Source organism: Sciurus vulgaris (assembly GCF_902686455.1).
Source record: "Sciurus vulgaris genome assembly, chromosome: 6".
Classification (NCBI taxonomy): Eukaryota; Metazoa; Chordata; class Mammalia; order Rodentia; family Sciuridae; genus Sciurus; species Sciurus vulgaris.
In genome coordinates, this window is record NC_136466.1 from 8,575,425 (window position 1) to 8,599,277 (window position 23,853).

Sequence of the window (23,853 nt, forward strand, 5' to 3'; positions counted from 1 at the left end):
CACTCCCTCCCAAAGACTGTCAAGGCGCACCAATGTTTGAGGATCACTGTGAACCAAGCCCCTGGCTTTGCAAAACTTATCCCATTGTTTATCCCTGTTCAGAAGAGTTGGGGTTATAGAACCAGACATGGATCCAAGTGCCTCTTCCTCTTGCTGGACCTTCGGAGACTGCCTCTGCACATTCCAGAATTTCAGTTTTCTCATCTGTAGTGAGGATGATCTTGGTAGGCACCTCACAGGGTTGTTATGAGGCTTAGACGAGTTAACCCATTTGGAGTGTGTAGAACGGTGCCTGGTACAGAGCACTCCACTACAATCAGACGTGATTCCCAACAAAAGCAGAGGCCTGTGTGTGGGCCTCACACTTGGAGAGTTCTCACTCAGACTTCCATCATTCATCCCGATGACGCCAACTGTTAGCTTTCTGTATTTGTTGTAAACCCGTGCAACGTGCCACGAGGCTGGAGCGTGAGGTGCGCGACTTACACCTTTCTTCACGGTGAGAGCCTCGGAAAGGACCTGCTTCAGCTGGTGGGACTCCGCGGCCTTTGCCCCGCCCCCTCCTGGCTCCTCCCCCACCCCGGTGCTCGGCTCCGCCTGGCCTCGCCCCTTCCTCGTTCCGCCCCGCCCACCTCCGTCCTCGGCCCCGCCCCGTCCTCGGCCCCGCCCGGTCCTTCCTGGGCTCTGCACCTCTTGGCCTGCAGGCCAAGGGCTCTTCAGACTGTGTAGGAGACACCCACTCTGTGGGAGGCCTCCTCTCTGGGCGGGAAGGCAGGAGAGGGGTTAGAGCTTCTGGCTTCCAAGCTAGGGACCAAGGGGCTCACTCTGTGCAAGGTGTTCACCCCTTACCGATAGCCTTCCCACGTATCCATTCACTCGATAACCACTGAACTGCTTTACCAGAGGCCCAATATGAGTTCGTAGTGCTCAGTTGACAGATGGGGATCCTAAAATTCACAACGGAAGAAGTCTTGCCCAGAGTTGAATAGCCACGCTGAGGCTGGTGCTGGGCACGTTTCCAGTTTGCCAGTGTTCCTAAGCCATGGTAATGTAATTGTTAGACACCAGTATGTACCAGTACTCTTGGTCCACTAGGGCATCTGGGGTGGGTCCTTGGACTTTCTGGGTCCTATTTGGGTTTGATCTCAGACCTTTGCAGTCAATGTTGGAGATCTTTGGAGGAAGACCACACCTGAGTGTCTTCAGAAGCGGGGGCAGCAGAATAAGCAGTGTTAAAATTGTTGAGACAATAGTTAACTGAAATGCCATTGGCTATGTGACCAGGTTGCAAGGATTAGGAGGTTGGGGCCAGGCAGTCCGAAGAAAGGGAGACTCTGCATAGGCAACTCTGCAGCAGGGGCTGGGTCTCTTCTCAGAACAGCCCTTAGGACCCCCACTTCCCACCAGTCCAGGCAATCACTCCCTGACTCCAAAAGGCCCATTCATGTATTGTCATTCACCTACTCATTTGCTCGCATGTTCGCTCATTTGCTTATTTGTTTATTTGATTCCTACATGGAGCCAAGTATACAGCTTGATCAAAGAGATCCGGGGAGGACTGAGATCTGATTCCTGCTTCCAAGAAGCACAGAGACTCACTGAAGAAGGGAGACATGCGAGGACAGATCCTGACAACCTGAGATAGTCAGGGAGGATCCATGATCAACCAGGGCAGGAGCGGCATTTCTGTAGCAGCTGTGTAGCTCAGTAAAATTAAAACAGGTGCAGTGCCATCACTCGATGATAAGAGCCTGAGGCTGGGCCAGTAATGGTGCAGTGGGACCAGCTACTGCCTCACTTCCCACCCACTGTGCAAACATGCAGAGGGCTTGGTATAGAGAAGCCCCAGCAGCAACACAGAGCAAATGCCCAGTGAAGAGTTTCATCTCTCAGAGGCACAGGTGGGGAGAACATGAGCCTTGGCATCTGAATTTCTGCTTGCTGACTCTGTGGCTTTAGATATCGGCCTCTCGGTCACTCACTTGCCTGGTATGAAAAACAGGAATAACAATACTACTTATCTCTTTGGTTTGGGGTCAGGATTAAATGACAGTTAGCATAATCCCTTGGCATACAGAATGTAACAAATGGTGGAACATATTTGTTGAATGGATGCATGGAGATGGCTGACCTTAAGAGGCTGCAGATTCACTGTAAGGCATAGTGCCAACAGGGTTACAAACATGACCTTATTTCATCTGTTAAAAAGTCCTCCGAATTATCCCTCTACAGGTGAGAAAACTGAGGCTCTGAGTGAGATGGGAGCAAAGAATGAACATGATCTGCCATTAGATGCTCGTCATGGTTATTGATAACTTCATTATACAGTTATTGATTATTGATACTTTGGGGTTTTTTGTACCGGGGATTGAACCCAGGGGTGCTTATTCACTGAGCCATATCCCCAACCCTTCTTATTTTTCATTTTGAGAGAAGTTTTCACTAAATTGCTTAGGGCCTCGCTAAGTTGCTGAGACTGATGTTGAACTTGCAATTCTCCGGCCTCAGCCTGCAGACATGTGCCACTGCACCTGGCTGGTTACTGATATCTTGTAGACAATAAAGAAAATAATAAGATATAAGGTTGGGGTAGAGCAGTTGCCTAGCATGTACTAGGCCCTGCGTTCAATCCCCATCACCACAGACACATAAAAGGAGAGAGAGAGAGAGAAAGAGAGAGAGAGAGAGAGAGAGAGAGAGAGAGAGAGAGAGAGAGAGAGAGAGAAAGGGAGGGAGGGAGGGAGGGAGGGAGAGGGAGGGAGGGAGGAGACCATATCTATTGACCTGGGTAGATGGCTATTTTGGCAGATTATACATACATAAAGTATAACTTACTCTATTTAGGATCCCACTCTTGTGGTTGTATATGATATGGAGATATGGAGTCACCCTGGTCATGTATACAAATAGAAGGCTAGGAAAGTTATGATCGATTAATTTTACTGTCTTTCCTATTCTCCCCCTTCCCTTTGTCTAATCCAATGAATTTCTATTATTCTCCTCCCAACCTCCCTTTTTTGGGTTAGCATTCACAAATCAAAGAGAACATTTGGCCTTTGGTTTTTGGGATTGGCTGACTTCATTTAGCATGATAGTCTCCAATTCCATTCATTTACCAGCAAATGCCATAATTTCATTTTTCTTTATGGCTGAGTAATATTCCATTGTGTATATGTAGCACATTTTCTTTATCCATGCATCTGTGGAAGGGCACTTAAGCCCTGTTTCCATACCTTGGCCTTTGCGAGTTGAGTTGCTGTAGATGTGGATGTGGCTGTCACTGTCGTATGCTGTTTTTAAGTCCTTTGGGTATATTGGATGTCTATTAAATGAAGACCAAAGGAAACTACAAAATGATATGAACAGGATGACCCCACTGTTTACAGAAAGGCATCTCTAAAATGATCGCCTCTCCTTAGTGGGATTATGGATGATTTTAATTTCTCCTTTTTAAACTTCACACTATTTTCTCTCTTTCCTAGAGGGGGCTTAAGAACGTGTTATTTGTATAATTTGCATCACATTTTAAGGGCTGGGAAACGTGGCTCAGAGACAGAGCACTTGCCTAGCATGCATGAGGTACTGGGTGCCATCCCCAGAATACACATACACAAAATCACAATTTAAGGGTTTCAAATTTTTTAGAAGGCCCGCCTGCCCATGCAATTTAGATTCTCTTCACAGGTTGTTTTCAAGGAAGAAACAGAAGCTCCTCCTCTCTGAGCCCCTCCCCATTCCAGTTCTCCTTTTTGATAGAAGTCAGATCTTGCATCTGAGGCAGGACCACATAATCCTTCACCCTGGAGTCAGGCAGACCCGGGCTGGGATTCCATCTTTATCACCTGCTGGCTGTGTGACCAGGGCAAGCTGGTAAGCCTCTCTGTTTCTTCCTTCCTAAAAAGGCAGTAACTCCCATCTGTAAGACAGCAGGCCCAAGGAGTCACTGGGTCCCGAGATCTGCAGCACACCAGGCCTGAGGGAGGGAGAAACAGCACCTGGCCACCTCAGAGCTGGCAGGAGGCAGCTGCTGGGGTGGGAGAGTGACATCCTCGAATGCTCTCTTACCTGCTTTTCCCCTTTCCTGTTCTTGAACTGCTGTGTCTATCTGCTGTGGCAGCAAAGGAACCTTCTGGAATTAGGAAGCAGTTACTTTTGTTTTGTTTTTGGTGCTGGGGTTGGAACCCAGCATGAAGCACATGCTGTACCCCTGAACTACGCTCCAGCCCTAAAACCAGTTTCTTAAGAAGGGATGAGGACCCCCAGGGGCTGTCACATTGTTGCAGGCAGGAAAAAAAAATCACATGCGACATGTAGGAATAAAAACCAAGCGCAGTTCCCACTTAAGAGCCCCATCGCTGCACCTACTGCTTCCCAGCACCCCCTGAGACCCCCCCAGCCCGGCTGCGGGGCTTTCTTCCTGGGACGCCCCTCTCCACTGACATCTCCCAGAAGCCTTTCCTGCTCAGACTCCCAGCTCCCGCCCTGACCCACCCTTCTATGGGTTTGCTCGGTAATCTGCACTCAGAATCCTACAGGGGCCACTGTGATCCACATGTGGTTAGATAATCGGAAAAGTTTATTGAAAGGAGAAATCCTAAAAATGACTTCGATCCCTTCAGTGCTGGCTGTTGACTTAAAACACGATCACCGATCTTTCCACTCTTCGAGAAATCCCGATAGCTCTTCATTTTCCCGGGAAAAACCGGGTCTCAGCATAAGCCAGAATTCCAGGGTCTGGTTTCTCTAAGGTGGAGTGAGACCTTGGGCACTTAGCAGATATCGACCTCAGGTCTTTACCACAGTCCTGTTTGCATGTAGCTTGGGGGCGTTTGGACCAGAGGTGACAAACACACCAAAGTCTCTGCAGAGCACTCAGCTCGGTTTCATGAGGTCCCTTTTCAATTGCATTTCATTGACTTAACTGAGATTTCACGAATCACATCGTGACAGGTGGGGGTCTGGGAACACACAGCTGACGGCTGGGTGGGCGCGCTAGGCTAGCCCGCCAGCTTTGGGTGTCCCAATAACTCAAGTATCAGAAGGGCTAGAAGAGCAAGCAAGGGAGGGTTTGTAAGGCAGTTTCTGCAGACCGACTGTCTCCTGGTGCATTTCTTGAAGCCCAAGTTGTCCCTACAGTGTTTCTATAGGTCAGTGCTGTTCTTACGAGGCTTCGGAGGCCTGGAAGCAGGACCTGCTAGTACATAGCAGCAGACCCAGGAGCATTCTGCAGGAATACAGGAGTGGCTTGCTCCCAGGGATCTTTACCTTACAGATCTTCTCCCCCTCTGTCCTGTTATAGCGTCTTTTTCTTTTGGTACCAGGGATTGAGCCTAGGGGTGCTGACTCACATCCCCAGCACTTTTTTATATTTTATCTAGAGACAGGGTCTCCCTGAGTTGCTTAGGGCCTTGCTAAGTTGCTGAGGTTGGCTTTGAACTCCCGATCCTCCTGCCTCAGCCTCCTGAGCCGCGGGGATTTCAGGCGTGCACCATTGCACGCAGCTTGTTTTATTGTCTTGCTGCAGAATGCCCAACACGGAATGTAACTACAATGTTGAGCTGTGCCTAAGAGGAGCTGGGGGCCGTGGCACCTCGGGGTAGAGCAGTTGCCTGCATGCCGGAAGCCCAAGGCCAACCCCAGCACTGCCAAAAAAAAGAAAGAGGACCTAGTGCTTACATCCTCGTGGGGGACATGAATTTTTTCTTTTGGATAAATACACATAACCTGGGTCCTACAAGTGTGCAAGTGTCAGGTCTGTAGGCGTTGAACAACAGCTGCCCGGCCTGCAGGCCCCCGGACACCACGCTCTCCTCGGTAGTCAATAAACAGAACTGGGGCGCCAGTGGTCCCACGGTCACATGAGCCTCTTTTCTAGGGCTCTTCAAGCCCCCTCTACAGGCATGATAAGGCCAGGGCAGAGGTGACAGGAAGTGCTTCAAGGCAAGTGGTCCCTCTTGCTTCCCGGAAAGACCTTCTTTTCAGCCTTTCCGGCTCTGCCCTCCCGGGTGGAATTCCCTCTGACTGCTTCCGGCTCCTCCGGGCGCCGGGCCCCAACCAAGGCAGCACGCCTCCCACCGCAGGGCTGGCGGGGCTCAGCGGCTGGTTCCAGCCCAGCACCACAGGAAAGGAAGTAAAAAACAAAGGTATTGTGTCCACCTACAACTAAAAGTATGTTTTGTTTTGTTTTTTAAAGAAGAATCCCACAGCAGTACTTCTGAAAATCAGCCTTTTAATAATCTATTTGAACCCTATGAATGGGGAAAGAAAACATTTTTTTTTTCCCTTGAGATTTTGTTTATAAGAATAAAAGGTCAGAGGAAACTGACCTTCCATAGGAAACTGACATCCCCTAGGTCCTCAGCCTTTTTTTTTAAAATGCATAAAAGTGGGATTTCAACTCAGGCGCATGCCCCGCCTCTCCCACCCGCCCGCCCTAGTCCTCTGTGGGGCACATGGATCCACACACCAAAGGGATTCCTTTCCTTTCTGTAACTGGGAATGGAATGTTAAAAAAAAAAATCCACCCAAGTGGCCGCGGACAACAGAAATAACCAAGGGCAGCTTGCACGCACATCAGTCAACTCATATGCAAAAGGGGAAACTTTGCTCATTGGAATTCGGAGCCAAAAATTACAAATGGCAGAGACTTGAGCTATCCATATAGATAATTTTAAAAATCCTTCTACTGGAAACTCCCCCTTCATTACAAAAGTATGTGAACAATCTCCATACACAGAAAGCAGGCAGGGCTCTCGACACGAGGGCAGAGCTGGAATTCCCTGGGTGGAACTCATGCTGGACCACTGGCCTTCCCTTTCAGGACCCAAAGGGAAGGATAGGGGAGCACAGGGTAGGAACCACCCCAGGAGCAAGTGAGGGAACTGGGCAACCTCAGGGCTAGGAACATGGTGGGATGTGGGCAGCCGATGGCCAGGACAGGGCCGAAGAGGTCCAAGTACCCGAACTCTGGGGAGCCCCAGAAGTGGAGGCCTAAAGGGCGGAGAAGGGCTGCTTTGCTCTGTTCCCCGCAGCTAAGGCCTCTGGAGCAGAGGCGGCTGTCTGGCAGAGGCCAAGGTGTCCTTGTTTGAGGATGACAGGGAGGGATGCTTCCATCTGGACGTAAGTGCATGAACCATGTTATCAGCTTTCCAAGGGCAACTTCCAGTCACAAGACCCCCTACCACTGAGCCGTGGGGACGCCTGGCAGGGGGAACCAGCCCCTCCACCAACAAATGCCCTTGCCACACAGCACAGAGGCCGAGGCACAGCGGTGGGAGGTTCAGAGGGACTAGGACAGAGGGGAAGGGAGTCTGCGAACTGCCTGGTGACCAGTGGGCAGAGCTGAGACCCACCACTGCTTCTTGGAAGAACAGGACGGGTGGGGTGAAGACCCGAGGCCTGGGCTGGGGGCGGGCAGGCAGGGAGGGCAGAAGTGGGAGTTTTGGCTACAGCGCCATCTCAGCGGCTTGCCTGGGAAGGGTCATTCTGGGTTGATGGTGCAGCCGGGAGGACTTCTGGGCAGGCTGGTCCCAAAGCTGAGAGCCCAGGATGGCTGCCTAGGAGACACCAGGTAATCAGTGTGTCCAGATGGCAGGGGCTGCGGGATTGTCAAAGCCTGGATGGCAGCTGGCCAGTGGGGATGCTGGACTGTTCCCTAAGAGGCAAGGGACTGCAGCCCTCCCAGGAGGGTACCCCAGCATCTTGGGAGCATCCCCCTGGCCTGGCTCTGGTCTTGGAGCTCCCCGGGAAAGGAACGCCACAACGGTAGGCAGTGTGATTTATCTGAAGTTGAACACGGGGAAGAGAGGTAGCTGCGGGACCCGAGCCTCGCCCGCCTCCCCCCAGACCCCGCGTGCGCATGCACGCGGGGTGCAGCCAGACCCGGGGTCAGGGACAGCTGCAGGAGCCAGGGCGACGGAGGCAGGGCTGGCAGTCCCCGGGCTCCTCGGCCGTCGGCTGGGTGGTGTCAATGCATCTTGCCCAGCTGGATCTTCTTCCAGGCCTCCGAGGCTGTGAAGATGCAGGAGTCCAGAATGCCGGCCACAGTGAAGGTCCCGCCGATAATGGCACAGATCTGAAAGAGGGGGTTGTGTGTCAGAGGCCAGCGCTGCAGGCAGCGCCGGGCCAGGCCCCTCCCGCGTCCCAAGCTCTGCAACGCGTGGCCCGGGACACTCACCCACAGGGTCCAGGCCGAGCACCCTGGGCTCCCAGAGAACCACTTGTCAGACGGTGAATTTAATACTAATCACGAAAGCACTGAGTGCCACATCCGCTTCCTTGATTCCCACAGGTCCCCCTCCTGAGGAATCATTAGGCCAATTCACAGGTGAGGAAGCCACGGATCAGCCAGGTCACTTCCAAGATCACTAAGTAGCAGAGCAGTGACCTGAACACAGGCACGTCTGCGCCCAGGAGCCCGAGCGCCTCACGGCCACTCAGTGTTGACTGGCTATTTATGATCTCAGTTTCAGATGAAGGGCCACAGCCAGGAAGTGGCAATCCTGTGACCAAGCCTGGGTCTGCCACAGGGCTGGGTGGCAGCGAGACCTGGGAACAAACCTCACACTCGTGGAAGCCTGTGCCGTCTCAGCGGGGCAGCAAGTCGGCCCCAGGCAGGCCCTGCAGGGGAGAGAGCCTCTGAGGGCCTCGGAGTGCTGACCCAGGACATGTGGCTCCCGCCTCCTGCCTTTGCCCACGGGCACTCATCACTGGGGGGCTGTCTGTGCACCAGAAGGTGCCCAGCAGCACCCCTGCCGCTATGCTCCTCCTTGTTGTGACAAGCAAAGTGTCTCCAAATATTGCCAAATGTCCCCTGGAGGTCAAATGTCCCCGGATAGAGAGCAGAGGTAGAAGGGGCAGATGAGAACGCAGCCCGCAGTCTGTACTTCCTAACCTGCCGGCACATCGTGAGCCCACAGCAGAGCAGGCGGTGCTGACAGCGCCTTCCCTGTGCCAGGCAGGCCCACGACCTCAGTGAATCCCAGGTCACCCTGGGTGCTGGTGCTGTCCTTACGCCTACTGTACAGCCAGGGAACAGGCAGAGACCCTGGTGCACCAGTGCGATGCCACTCCAAGTGCCTGGGCTGGGGTTCCAGGTGCAGAGGCCTGCGCTCCTAGTGTGACACCCTCTTGCATCTCAGACAAGAAATGCCCCAGCTGGCTAAAATACAACACTGTCCCCAGCAAGGGTTCAACTTGGGGTGGTTGGACCTCATCACGGTGCGAAAGCGTGTCCACGCAAACGGCTTTGGCGATTCCACGAGACAGTCAGTCCAGGGCTTCAGCAGAAAATGGCCTGAGATGCGGCTTCCTGTGCAGGCTATTAGAGGCGTTCGGGCACGGTGGAGGCAGCTGGGCTGTTCCAGTGCTGGGCGGGTCATGAGTATGAATGTAACTTTTTCTTTTCGGCACTGTGGATTGAACCCAGACGCTCTTTACCACTGAGCTACCTTTCTATTTTTGTATTTTGAGGCAGGGTCTTGCTAAGTTGCCCAGGCTGGCCTTGAACTTGCCATCCTCCTGCCTCAGCCTCCCAAGTCACTAGGATTACAGGGGTGCACCACCACGCCTGATTATTAAATGCACTTTTGATCCGATATTTTCAACTTGCAGCAGGGTTATTGGAACATGACCCCACCATGAACTGAGGAGCGTCTGCACATGCTGTACACACGTTCCACCATCTACAGCCCAGCTGAAGATTTCATGATCTAAAAATTGCTTTCTCATGACATGGAACTGAGACACAGAGGACAGAAGGTGGAAGGAGGTCACAGAAGGTCTGCAGGCAGGCTGCAGGGTTGGACCAGGGGCTCACCACCACTGAGCCACACCCCAGTCCTTTCTACTTCAGGACACTGTCTCCCCAACATCCTCAGACTAGCCTGGAACTTGAGATCCTCCTGCCTCAGCCTCCCCAGTAGCTGGGATCACAGTTGTGCACCACATCTGGCCTGCAAAAAAATTCAAATGTCTCTTCAGCACCTACTTCATGCCACTCAGAAGGACCAGTGCCACCCATGCACCTGAGGTCGGCAGGGACACTTCAGCCCCCCTCCCGCGGGGCTCTGCACTGCTGTACTCCTGGGGCTCAGGGAGGGAAACAGCTTGTTCAAGGTCACACTGCATGTCTGCCTGCCTCCCAAGTCCCACCTGTTTCCCCATGTCACGTGTAAGGACGTTTAAATGACTATAGGTCTCCGAAGAAGGCAACCTTTGAGTCTCTCTGGGGGCACGGAGGGTGGACATCCAGTGACTGACGGGCAACCCTGCAGGGCTCCGAAAGACGGCAGCACTTAACAGATCCACCGTGCCGCGTGGTGGAGGCCGGAGTGGCAGGCAGAGGGAAGGGCACATGGAGCCGTGTTTGTTTTTAAGTGCTATTTCCGTGAGATGAGCTCAGTAGAGGCTCACAAGGCCCAAGACAGACAGGAGGTCTGTGTGGATGGCTGGTAGGTGGGGCAGCTGACATTCCAGGAATAACAGCCCAGGAACTGGAGCAGCCCCCCAGGGAGTGAAGAGGCCGCGGGGATTGTGCTGAAGTGTCTCTGAGTGGGCCAGCCGCTCCGCCAGCCTGGGAGCATGACGCAGGAGCTCTCTTAAGGGAAAGTGACGGCAGGGGAGCTGGTTTTATTTCGGTGGAGTGGATCAGATGATGGGAGATTTTATACCACAAAATGCTTTTAGAGCTTGGATCAGAGGATAGGAAAATGTGACTTAAGTGCAAAGAGAAAAAAAGCAAAAAATAACCACACGCCCCCCCATCTGCATTCATTGCCACAGTTTGAGCCCAAGTGCCCATGACTCACACACACCTGGCACCGGCTCGGATGCCTTCTTCCATGGGGCTGGCCGAGTGGAGGGCCGCAGCACACGTGCTGGAATCCAGCCTGCGGAAACTGAGGCCCTGGGGCCACGGGGGCTGCTAAGCACCTGGCCCCGCCAGTCTCAAGGCTAAGGGGGACCCTGCGGTGAGCTCCCTGTGTAGCCACTGATGTCACAACTGAGCAATGTCCCTGGCACCCTGCTTCTGTGGCAGGGCTGGTCCCTGGGCAGCCAAGGGGGGTGGGGGATCCTGGCACATCCTAGGGGCTTCCTCACAGCTGAGGTTGCAGGCCTGCCCCAGGCTGCCACGCCCTGCTGCCAAGACCACGGGGATGCCTGAAGCCACGGATGGTCCCAAACCCTAAACATACTGGTTTTTTCCCTATACATTCATATCTATGAGTCAGATTTATAAACTAGGCACGGCAAGAGATTAACAATAAATAATAACAGAACAAGGCTAACAATATACTGTGACGAAAGTCATTTAACGACTCGTGACCGTGTTCGTGTCTGAATATTCCTTTAAGTGTCTGGACTGTGGCTGTCTGGGGGCTGGCACCATTGCGAAGCACAGGCAGCCTGCGCTTCCCTGCCCGGCCACGCTCACCCTGTAGGCAGCGAGCGGCCGGCGCGGGTGAAGCCTCCGGGCCCTGCAGCTCCCCGATTCTGACACATGGGAGGACCCAGAAGCCCCGGCACCAGGTGTAAGCGCACCTGGTCAGTCGTGGCCACCGCTCTTCCCTTGGGGCAGTGCCTGCCACGGGTGGGAGCACCATGCCGGGCGGCCAGGCAGCAGGCCCTGTGCATGCTGCCTCAGCTGGTGTGGGAGGAACGAACCCCCGGGCCTGATGCTAGACTTGAGGGGGGCTGCGGCAGAGGGAGGTGGCGACTTGGCATCTCCCTGGCCTGAGAGGGGGCGGGACCCCCATGAGCAGAAACGCAGATCACCCCCACGACCCTCAGCCTTCTGCACACAGAAGAGCCAGGGAACGGGCCTTGCTAAGGGTGCAGAGGGTGGGGAGAGACAAGGACTGGGGAGCCCACTGGGGGCCTCCTTGCTGTGCAGCAGAGAGGACCCAGCCTCTGGGGAATGAGTCATGGATGCTGCTTGCTAACTCTGGGCCTCTGAGTTAAAGTTTAAATTTTGGTACTGGGGATTGAACCCAGGGCTATTTAACCAGGGAGCCACATCCCCAGTCCTTTTTATTTTATTTTTTTTGTTTTGAGACAGGTCTCACGAAGTTCCTTAGGGCCTCATGAAGTTGCTGATACTGGCCTCAAACTTGTGATCCTCCTGCCTCAGCCTCCAAAATCGCTGGGCTCACAGGCGTGTGCCACCACCCCCAGCTAGCATTGTCATCCTTAAAGCTAGAAAGCCACACCTGCCTTGACCGCTGTCACTCTGCAAAAAACACCTTGGGAGTTGAAGAGAGGGAGCGAATGAAGGGACGGTGGCTCTGGGGAGGACAGGGCGGGACAGCAGTGACCCTCTCTCTGGCTGAGGTGCCGGCTGGAGCTGGGGGGCTATGCTGAGGCCAAGGCAGGTAATGGGGACTCGGGACCGGCAGGCAGGGGGCACCCTCTGCCCACCTATCTGGGTGCTGCCAGACCCTGAGCCCGGGAAGGCCAGCCCGGGCCCTGCTGTCATGGAGACGGCCGGGCTTGGACCCTCTCACCCGGAGCTCTGTGCCTCCGTGGCTCCCAGCACCTCTCGGGGCGGTGGGGCTGGGGTGGCCCGTTCTCTCAGCCCCTCATGTGGGGGCTAGCGGGCTGGGGACAGGTGAGGGGCTGTTGAGCCAGAAGGGCCACCTCTGCCAGGTGGACGTCCAGGCCCTGTGAACGTGGAGGCGCCACGTGCGGCCACCCATCGGAGGTCATCCGTGGTGCGCCCTGGACCTGCCCTGGGGCCTCCCTCGGCCTTGCAAGGTGGCGAGGAGGAGGTGGGCTCAGTAACTCGGGTGTGACTTTGGCGAGGGCTGGGGTGCAGGCGCCCCAGGCGGGAGCGGCGCTGGCCTGGCTTGGAAGGCGGAGCTTTGGTCGGCTCCTTGCCCACGGAGGGCGTGTCAACCGCGGCCGGGCTGCCACACTGCAGACCCCTGCCCAGTTGCCTCCCCTCGCGCCCCGTGCCTCGCCGGCTCTGGAGGAGCGGCGTGGGCCTACCCTTCCTGTAGCCCGCGAGACCCCGCTGGAGGGCCAGGCTGGTGCCCCTGAGCCTCAGTTTCCCCCATCGGCACCGAGGGGTCTGCCTCCAGCTGGGGTGTGACGTAAGTGCCAGGAACTGCTCATTCCGGGTCCCACCAGTCAGTGTAGCTTTCAAAGCCTGGGGCAGAGGCAGCGTCTGAGGAGATAAATAACAAGCCCGCGTCCCCTTGGATGCTGCCGGCGGCAGACTGGCTGGAGCCTCGGATGAGAACACCCGGTCGTGGGCAGCAGGGGACCGTCAAGGAAGGAGGCTGGCGATGGGCTGGTGGGGGGACTCTGCCCACTCGGTCACCCTGCCAGACCCCTTGCCTTCAGCCCTTGCCCAGTGGGGACAGTGGGGTCCCCTCTCTGCCACTTTTATAATGTCTTCAGCTGCAAAATACCCACCCCTCCTCCAAACTCCTTGGTTGAGCACCACTGTGTACAGGACCACGGTGGCCCTGCCTCCTGGCCTCCTTATTCAGTCCTTGTAACTGCTAGGTGCCTCCATCTCACAGATGAGGCTGGAGGCCAGAGAGGACCAGCTGGCCCAAGGTCACAGAACTACCAAAGCAGACCAGGTCATCAGGGGTGCCGGGGGTGCTGCTGTCCCTGTTCCACTCCCCGGGCTCACTCCCACGCAGACCCCTCAGTCCTCTCCCCACGTGGAGGGCTTCTACACGAGGCTCGCTTTCTGTGAGAAAGATGGTTGCATTTTGAATACCCTGAAGTGAGGGACCCCAACTGCAGCTTATGAAATAAGCAGCTGCACGAATTTAAAAACAAGCCGTTTGTAAGGTGGAGCCCACTCTCCTACGTTCCCCTTACACCTCAGAACCCAGCCTAGAAAAGCCACACCAGGGGCTCCGACCCTGTCCAGGCCCAGTTGGATCAGCCTGTCCCCAATTCACACCTGCGGTGAGATCTGGCTTAGCTCAGGTACCCCAGCAGGATCTAAACCAAAGACTGCGCGCAGCTGCAGGTGCGAATCCATGAGCTCCGACTCGGGTTTCGTTCTATTCCTCAGACGACAGCGACCACCTTGGAGAGGAAGAGCCAGCACATCCTCCATCTGGCGGATCTTTTATAACCTGTGTCTGATCTGCCTGCACCGTGCCAGGTCTGGAGAGCAGAGGGTTGAGACCAGCTTCCTGGTGCTCAGGGTCCTGGGAGAGTGACAGGCAGAGGACAGAATGGAGGCTGTGCCCATTTCAGGGTCACTGTGGTCTTCTCTCAACTCGCACGCCGTGGTGGCTGACACCTCGTTTGTCTCCTACGTGCTTGGAATGGAACCGGGGCCTGGCGGTGGCCGGGGCACTGCTCTACCACTAGCTGCTCCCCGGCCTCCTCCTCGGTCTGAGTCAGTCTGCTCAGTTCTCGGGCCACTGCTCCTGCTGCCTCCCTCTCCTGCTACCGTTTGTTTCTGGCAAATGCACATAGAAACCCAAAGAGAAGCAGCAAAGAGAACCAGTTGGGAAGCCAGCCAGCCTCCAGCGGACAGCAGCTTCTTCACGGTGGCCCTGGATGCACCTCGGCACCCTCCGAGCTTCCGCTGAAATCACGTGAAAGGCGGACAGCGCCATCTTCCTGGAGGGTGACTGGGAGCCTAAAGGGAATCTTGTAAACCACCTGCATATAGTAGGTATCTAATAAGGGCACTCCGTAGCTACTTCTTTAAGCAGCTGTCTCTTGTATATTTGCGGGCACCTGTGTCTAGGCCAACCCAATGCTGGATGCGGGGGACACAGAAAATCAGGCCTGAGGCCATCGTGGGACCTGGCCACCACCGAGTGCCATCTAAAGCCTGGCGGGGCTTACTCCAGCAGAGCCCGCCATCCCGGGCCCTCGCGCGGCTCTGCAGGAACGCCAGGTGCCGAGTGCCGTTCGACAAGCACGTGAGTGGCATCTGGTGCTTTTCGGTGGGCCACAACTGTCAGCCACACCAGCCCCACATGGTACTTTTTGACTTCTGGGTGTTCCCCCAAAATAAAACAAACCACGGGAGCCAAGGGATCCGACCCCTCCAGAGCCCTCCGATCTGTCAGCACAGCCCACTGTAGCCATCTCGAGAAGGGGCCCAGCAGGTGCAGGGGACAAGTGTGTGTGTGGGAGGGAGACACTCGCGTGTCTCAAATCCGATCTCTTTCTTCCTTTGGTGGCGGGATTTTCTGTAGGACACGGAGTGAAGGTGCGCGCAGCGCCCCGGGGGTGCAGAGAGAGCAGCCGTGGAGGAAGGCCCGGCGGGACCAGCAAGGCCTCCACGATCAGCCCGGGACGCCCAGGCCAGCCAGGCACTCGGTACCAGGGAGCTCGTGTCCCAGGGCCCTGCCCCTCTTCCAGCACCCACAGCTGTTCCTGCCCCCGCAGCCACCACAGGAGGACACCCTGGCCTAAGCCCTCTCCATCAGCAGCCCGTCCGGGGGCTATTTGCAGAGGCCCCACTTGGACCCAGTGGCTCCACATGCAAGTGTTTGCTTTGAACAGGGAGGAAGGGGGAAAGCAGGTGTCTCCTCCATCCCTGCCCCTCCCGCCCCCAGGCTCCTGGGAGCACGCGTGCACACGTCCCCAGCATCTGCTGCCCGGGACAGCAGACACTCCACAATGACACCATCTGCCAGGGACACTGGCTGGCTCATCAGGCTGACCCCATGGTTGCTCTGGCAACCAAGATGACAGCCTGGGGCCTCCCGAAACCACTAGGCCAACGAGCACTGTCAGGAGGTGCCCGGGGCAGCATGGCCCCAGGCCCAGGCTTCACGGGCCCACAGTCCAGTGGAGGTGGAGGGTGCAGGAGTGGGGGACAGGCTGGTGGCTGGGCAAGGAGGGGGACAGGAGTCATGGAGAGGTCCGTTTCTGGATGAGGGAGGAGCACCTTCCCAGGTGGCTATGGGGAAAGACCAGCTCTTGGAAGGTCAGTGGCTCACCTTGACCCTGTGGGGAGTTTCAACGTGAGAGACGGAAAGGTCTCCTAAGATGCGGGGCCGGGCGCCTCCGCGCACATTCCCCTTCCCTGTGCCCCCTCTCCTGCCCGTGAGGCCCGTGCTGGGGTTTCCAGCAGGATTGGTGCCACCCCTCGTCGCTGCAGGCAACCGCGATCATGGGCTCACACACCTGTCCTGGGGCTCGGGGCAGGGGTGATGACCATTCAGCCGTCCCTGCCCAGCACAGGCCCAGGTGGCAAAGTCCAGTTGCACGGAAGGTATAACTGATGTGGCTTCACTCTTCAGCCATTTGCTGAGTGACCCAAAGGCCCAGCGTCTCAGCTGCTCCCGGTGTGTGAGAAATGGGCGGGGGACGTGGCGGAGCCTTAGACCTACGCAGAGCGGCAGGCAGGGGAGACTTCTCTGCCACCGTCAGTGCTGCAGGCCCAGGGTCCCTGTGCAGCAGGCCACACCTGCATGGATGCACCGGGACACCCACGTGTACCCTGGCACCTGGCCTAATCCGGGTATTAGGAGTTGGAGCAGAACTATCAGCACCTATCAGCACCCAGACCGCTTGGGGTATGCTAGCCTGTGGGACCTTAGTGAAATCATTCGCCCTCAAGTCCCCTGACGGGGGTCGAAGGGCTCGTGCATGTCCCTCCAGGGTGGCTGTAACAGTTCACCCGGGCAGTACTGGCATGCAGGGCCCCTGCTTCACACTCCCATCTCTAGTGAGAGGCAGGTTTCTCATGTCACCTGTGTGCAGGGGTCGGCCTGGGTCTTGGGGGTTGGAATCTCGTTTCTTCAACTTCCAGAGAACGCCACATCCTGGTTCCTCGCCATGCTTCTCTCTGGTGGTGTGACTTTTTCTACTAATTCATAGTTCCCCATATACGGATCCTGAAGTGGATCCCTTCCGGGCATGTGGCAAGGATCTGCCCCGCTCACGTGCTGTTTCATCTTTACGACGGGTACCCTTTGTTGAATGAAGTCTGTCATTGCTATGTAGTCAAAGAAGGGCAGAGAGCTGTTCTGAAGTTTACGTAAGCCAGACTCAGGCACCTGGTGTCTACCGGCTTCCTACATCTGCACAGAGCTTCGCCTCCAGGTCTCCTGGGAAGCAGCAAGAGCAAGGATGGATTCCATTCACAGGTTAGAAGACGACACCTTGTCACAGACCTCTGACCACGTTGCCTCCCGGTACCCATCTGCACTCCCTGAGTTTTCTCCTGAAGAGCTCCATCCGTCACAATATTTGTCCTTGTGGTCTCAATGGCGCTGCCTCGAGGGTGGGATAAGAACTCTGGTTGGCCAAGCAGAGGACTATTTTCCAAGCTCCAAGGACATCAGGGTCTGAGCTGAGCCAATGAAAGTTCTATCCTTCTGAGATGTGGGTGGAATTACTGAGGAAGCGTTTTGGTTTTTTTTGTTTTTTTTCTTTTCTTTTTTGGTCAGCAAATTCTATTTGAGAATGAAACCAGTACAGAGGAAAGCAGATCACAAGATAGAGATCTCTTCCTGACAATGTTTGTACCTGGATCCAGCCATGCCTGAAGCCTAGTAGCCCTCAAGCTAGCTCCACAGGTTCTGTCAGAGTTCTGACTAATACAGACCCAGACACAGCAGAAAACCAAAGCACAAGGATTAGACTCTGACCTTGAACCATTATTAAAAGTATGAAGCCAGGCATATATCGTCCTATAGTCCTAGCTACTCAGGAGGCTGAGATAAGAGGGTCACTTGAGCCCAGAGTTTAGGATCAGCCCAGGGAACACAGTGAGATGCTGTCTCTTTAAAAAAAATAAAAATATATATTTCCTATGTATATCTGAAGAGGTACAGGATAGGGTCTTCCAATGCTGTGCTTGCCTTTAGGACTCAGTTTCCAAATCTGTGAGGCAGGAATAATCAACCCATCTCTTCCTCCTCATCTGACTCTAGCTTCCCCAAACACCTGAGCCTCTTGTCTGAAGCAGGTCACTGTGACCTCATGTTCTGTCCAAAAGGACCTTTTGGATGGGAGGCCAGAAACTGTACACTTACTAGAAATAATCAGCACATAAGAAAACTGACAACAGCTTGGAGCTGTCCCAGTGGGGACTGGACAGGGCAGAGACAATGGCAGGGAAATGAGGGAGGGAGGGAGGGGGAGGGAGACCTGACCCCACGAGCAGTTATGATTGGAAATATGACATGAAAAAATGAGTGTGAGTTTTCACCGAGAATTCTGCACAGAACTCAGGTGCGGTGGTGCAGCTCAGGAGGCTGAGGCAGGAGGCTAAGCAACTCAGTGAGAACCTGTCTCTAAATAAAATACAAAAAGGGCTGCAGATGTGGCTCAGAGGTTAAGTGCTCCTGGGTTCAATCCCCAGGGAAAAAAAAAAAGAAAAAAGAAAAGAAAATTACACAGGAAAGGATAAACTCTGCTAAGAATAATTTCCACAAAGATAAATATAGAAATAAAAAAATAAACAAACAAAACCCCTGGAGAGCCAGCACCCTGGGAGCTGGACGGAGATCTGCCGGGCCACCCTTCTTGGAGCCTGTGTGGCCCCGGGCCATCCCCCACGTCCTGGGGCGCAGGAGCAGAGGCGGCTGCCCAGGAAGGCGGCCCGGGCAGGGCGGGCACTCACCGTGGTGATGAACCTGTACAGCGGCTGCCGTCTCTCCGTGTACTTGACTGTGATGGGGCTGAGGTCATAGCGGAACCAGATGGCGGGGATGATGCGGCCCGTGTGGCTGTAGGCAACATACTCCTGCAGGGGACGCGGGGGAGGCGAGGATCAGCTGCGAGAACCTGCCCGCAGGTGGGCGGCAGAGGGTCCCTGAGCCCTGGGGAGCGCACTCCCCATCCCCGGGGAGCAGACTCCAGGCCTCCTCTCTAGACCCCGGGCTCAGCACATCCAAGTGAGCTGCGCCCCAAGGGGCATTTCTGACCCTTAAGCTGTGGGAAACGACCCTGTGACCTGGAAGCAGCACTGGAATTGAAATATGACTTTGAAAGCAGAGACCTAAAAGGAAAAGTGATTTCAGGGGCTCAGTCGGAGCAAGGGGCGCCACCATGACTAGCAGATGCAACCAGGCCTGGCCAAGCCAGCGGACCCGGAAACCTGGCCCCGGGAACCGAGGGCCATGAGATGGCTCAGATGGTCTGGGTACGTGGCTTCTGCGCAGTGGCCCACCCAGGAACCTGCACATCCCAGACGTGCCGTGAGACCCGAGGCGCAAAAGGGCATCCTTAACTCCGCCCCATCCCATTGCTCAAGGGAGAAGCGCCTCCCGGTTCCCCTTTCACCTGTGTGGCTGTAAGTAAAGGAAAGGTGGGCTCTTCCATCTTTGCTAGAGCCAGATCCTTCACATGGCTCAGTCCACCACACCCCGATTCAAAACATTATTGTCTCCTGTGGTATTTTTTTTCTATTAAATAGATTTCTTGTGATTAATTTACACCTGGCTCATCCCTCTGACGGAAACCCTTCCCCTTGCCCACGCAGGACGTGTGGCGAGAAGGGCCTATTTCCTCCTTGAACTTTTTTTTTCGTATTGGGGATTGAATCCAGGGGCACTCCACCACTGGGCCACACCCCAGCCCTTTTTATATTTTGTTTAGAGACAGGTTCTCGCTGAGTTGCTTAGAGCCTCGCTAAAGTGCTCAGGTTGGCTTTGAACTTGATCCTCCTACCTCAGCTCCCCAAGCCGCTGGGACTGCAGTGTGTGCCACCAGCCCAGCCTCCTTGAACTTCTGAGCCACGTAAAGGCCATTCGCTAATTCAGCAATGGTGGGCCCGGCGCCTCAGCTGTGTAGGCTGCTGGGCCCCTGGCGGGAGGCAGCCCCTTTCCCAGAGTGGGTCTCAGTCTGCAGCCTGGGGAGAAGGCAGACCCCGGGTGTCCCGGACACTGCAGACCTGGAGAGCCAGACACCTGCCCTGACACAGGTCTCCTGAGATGTGCACAGCCAGGACCAGAGGGGTGCTCAGGGGCAGAACCTCGCGTGGCTTTGGGCCAGTCCTTTGGGACCTTGGTTTCCCCATCTCACCTCTCAGGGACCTGGGATGACAACCCACAGATTCTCTCCAGTTTGGGCACTTGGGGTGCTGAGCATCTCTGGGTGATTCCCACGGTCTACAGCAAATGGAGACTGACGCCGGGGTGCCCCCAGCCCCCGATACGGGGGCTGTGCATCTCACACTGCTCAAAGGGAGAGAGGCCTGGACTCCCTGCCAAGGGCGGGCCGGGGCCAAAGGCGCACAGCACGCTGAGCAGGCTGTTCTGGCCCTGGGCACTTGCCAGAGCCTTCAGGGAAGGAGCCTGGAGCAAGAAAAAAGCAGCTTTCTCTGGGGAGAGCTGATGGGGTCGTGTGTCTGTCTGGGTCACAGCCAGAGCTGAGGGACAGAGAAAAGGAGCAAAATATAGCCACAGTAGGTGTCATTGACCCAGAGCCTTCCCTGTGACTCAGCACTTCTGCACACTGCCTCGCTAGACGGCAGTCCTGTGCAGCTGCCATCTTACAAACAGGTAAACCAAGGCACAGAGCTCACATGGCAGGTCCCCGGCCACACAGCTGGCAGTGACTGGGCGGGGTCCAGTGCTCACGCTCTTCCTTCTCAGACCACTACCATGTTCTCCGTCAGTAAGCTGCTGTCAGAACTTGAGGGTTACAAGGAGAGGAGATGCTGCTACTGAGCGTGTCCCTCAGATCACTGAGACCATTGGGAGGTAAACTGGTTAGATGAGGTCAGGAGGGCGGGGCCCCAAATGCCATCAGTGGCTTTATAAGAAGAGAAACCCCAGCGAGCTTGCTTGCTCTGTCTCGCCACGTGATGCCCTCCGCCACGTTTTGATGCAGAAAGAAGATTCTCACTAAATGCTGAGCAGATGCCAGCACCACGCTCCTGAACCTCCCAGCCTGCAACCATGAGCCAAATCAACTTCTATTCTTCATCAGTCCAGCCTCAGGTATTTTGTTATAGCAACAGAAACGAGAATAAGACAGACGCTGCCATGAAACCGTGAATAAAAGAAGCAGGCCACGCCTTGCTTCAGAATGTCCCTCTCCAGTGGGTCAGAGCAGAGGGACCCTCAGTCCCCAACAAACAGCAGCTCTCAGGTGGACAGATCCCAGCCCCTTTTCAGACCAGGAGGGTGATGGAATCAAGAGGCCAGGCTCTGGGGCCCAAGGAGAACCAGGTTCTAGTCCCTCCTTGGCCACTACAGAGCTCCCTGACCGCCTCTTGGTGCCTGGGGGGGCAGGTATGAAAACAGGGGGTATTCACAGTCCCAGTATCAGAGCTGCCATGATGCTTGAGAAAGATGGGAGAGGCCGAGCTTCGCATGCTGAGCACCCAGGGCACACAGGGCACGTGCGCCCACGCTCACTGTTACTGGCTGAGCTAAACCATGCGTGGCCCACGAAGGGCTTGGCAGGCCTGGGTCAGAAGGAAAAGGCGAGTGCTGGTGGTAATGGGGAAGCCCCACCCACCCAGCTGGCATTTCAACCAACAGGCTTCGGGCATGTGTATCCCATTGGCAGGTCATTTCTGGGGGCCCCAAGGTGTCTGGGACGGAAGCCACCCGCTGTCAGGTCAGCCCGTCCCACTCCAGCTCACCATCTCTGCTTCCTGCCAGGATCTGCCACCTCTCCAGGACTGGGAGCTCTGGGGTCCTGGGCCATCCCCAGTATCCCACAGTCAATCAATCGACAGCCAGCCCGGCGTGATTTACCAGCCCCGGAGGTTTGGATAAAGTGCTGATGTGTCAGGTACTGGGCCTGCAGGAGCAGGCGTAGAGGTAGGACCCCGGAGGCAGCTGCAAACCTGGAACCTCAGACGGTCACACCCTCTCTCCTGGTTAGATTTTCTCCCCGGCTCAGACCTCAGACCGACCCAATGGCAAGGGCTGGTCTTTCATCTTTACCCCAGTCCCCTAGCGCCAGAAGATTGAAAGGATCAGCAGAATTGCAGGGCCACAGTCACCTGCCACCTCCGCCCTCCGCCGGCAGAGGGCGCACTCGACCGCGGCCGGCCGGCCGCCACCCACGCACCTTGTTGGCCACCGTGTACTGGTAGGAGTAGCGCTGCTTGCCGCTCTTGTCCTCGTAAACCGTGGGCACGATCTTCAGGATGTAGTCGTGGGAGGCCAGGGCTGCGGGAAGCACAGGCCAGATGAAGCAGGGCACGGGCACTGCAGGGGGCTCTCTCCCCAGGGTCACCACCAAGGACCCCTGTCCGTCTCCCCCTGGATACCAGGGACCGGAGACTCCACCCTTCAGGATCTATATTCTCGAGTTGTACATGATATTAAAATTCTGGAAACAGCCCAATGTCTATCAGCAGGGCAGCCCCTGGGGTGGGGGCTGGGAGGGTAGCCTCTCCAAGAGGTGTAATTAAGTAAGAACCGAAGGGCAGAACAGGGCGTACAGCATGTTCTGGAACCGGGGGCAGGAGGAGACATTCTCACATGTGTGGGCACATGTAAGAATCATCTAGAAGGATCCCCAGGAAACTCTGAGCAGCCTGGTTCTGGGGAGGAAGGCAGGTTTGAGAAAGACCCGATTTCACTCTGGGCATGGCTTAAACAGTCTTACTCTGAAAACAAACCGAGTTTCAGTGTTTTTTAAAAAGCTTGCCAATCAGAAACCACGGCAATCAGACCTGCTGATTTCTCTCCCCTTTGTCAGCGACTGGCTGTGGATCCTGCCACCTCAGCCTTGCAATGCTCTGACACAACCGGCCCCTCCCCCACCAGGCTGGACCTGGACCTTGCCTTGCTCCTGCCGGTCCCCAGAGCCCTGTGCAGGCCTGGTGCGGCTGGATGGCGGCAGATGCTTACTGTATGAATGAAGAGCACGGAAGCCTGCCTGGCCCAGCGTGAATGGAGAGCAGATGAATCAGCTACTGAGAAGCGTGAGGTAACCAGACCCAGTACCCGGCCGCAGACGGCAGCCCTGAGCTGCTCATCTCACCAGGGAGAGAGAAAAGTCCGGGCTTTCTGGGACGCTGGGAGAGGCTACTGCTGGCTTCGAGCACCCCAGGTCTGAACCACAGAGCTAGGACAACGAAAGTCCAGGCCTGGGGTTCCAGCCTGGCCTCATCAGCTCGGCACAGTCCTGCTCCTGGACTCATGGGGAGAGGTGGGGAGGCGGCCTGGCCTGACACACTTCCTCCCAGCCTCCACTGAGTCTCCGGAAGGAACGGAATCCGGCTCATCCCACAGAAACCTGGCGAACACCCTGCGGCCTTGGAGCCGGGTCCAGGGAGCACAGCCCGGTTCCACCTGGGTTCCATGGCTCTCGGCCCAGCGCACCAGGACGCCCTGGGATTGAAAGGCAAACCCTGGACCTCACCCCCGAAGAGCCCAGTCAGTGGATCAAGGGGTCTCAGCCTCTGCATTTAAACCAGGGGCCCAAGACCACCTTGGACATATGGCGTCCCAAATGCTCACAGCATTAAAATCTGAAGGAGCAGACGCCTTACCCAAAGCAGACCTGTGATGCTTTTGCTAGAGTTTGTAGGGAACATGCATCACAGGGAGACACCACAGTCGCCCCACGTCCCCTGCCCCAGGAGACTGGCACGCTCTCGGGGATCGCTGCAGCCTGGGTCTGCATGGTATGCCTGTGTCCCCCAACAGGAACATCCGCAGCCTGTCCAGGAGTGAGCGTCAGGGCCGTCTTCTGAGGCCAAGGCGCTAAACCCAAGTCCACGGCATCTGCCACCCACCCCCGTGGCCCTAGCACCCCTCCTGGGGTCTGGCACACAGTGGGTACTCAGCATGCTTCACTGCCCAGGCGCTGACGGGGCCTCCCAGGACGTGAGCCCGCAGACGTCCTCTCCCCCCACTAAGAACAGTGACCTAGCAGCCTGTCTCCTGAGAGCTCCAGCCGCTGTCCTGGCTATTTCCTTGGCTGGCTCTCTGAGCAGAA

At 55.9% G+C, this 23,853-nt stretch overlaps 1 protein-coding gene across 2 annotated transcripts in view; it reads right to left on the minus strand.

Annotated features, from left to right (window-relative positions):
• Window positions 1–6,209: 6,209 nt before the first annotated feature.
• Window positions 6,210–23,853, minus strand: part of ERGIC1 (endoplasmic reticulum-golgi intermediate compartment 1) — a 78,638-nt gene continuing 60,994 nt past the window's right edge. For both annotated transcript variants that reach the window (XM_079145420.1, XM_079145419.1), the window contains 3 exons: window positions 21,973–22,073; window positions 18,566–18,688; window positions 6,210–8,074 (listed from right to left, as the gene is read on the minus strand). In XM_079145420.1, the coding sequence (XP_079001546.1) occupies window positions 7,967–8,074; window positions 18,566–18,688; window positions 21,973–22,073 (332 nt within the window). In that variant the 3' untranslated portion in view covers window positions 6,210–7,966. The remainder of the gene's footprint in view (window positions 8,075–18,565; window positions 18,689–21,972; window positions 22,074–23,853) is intronic.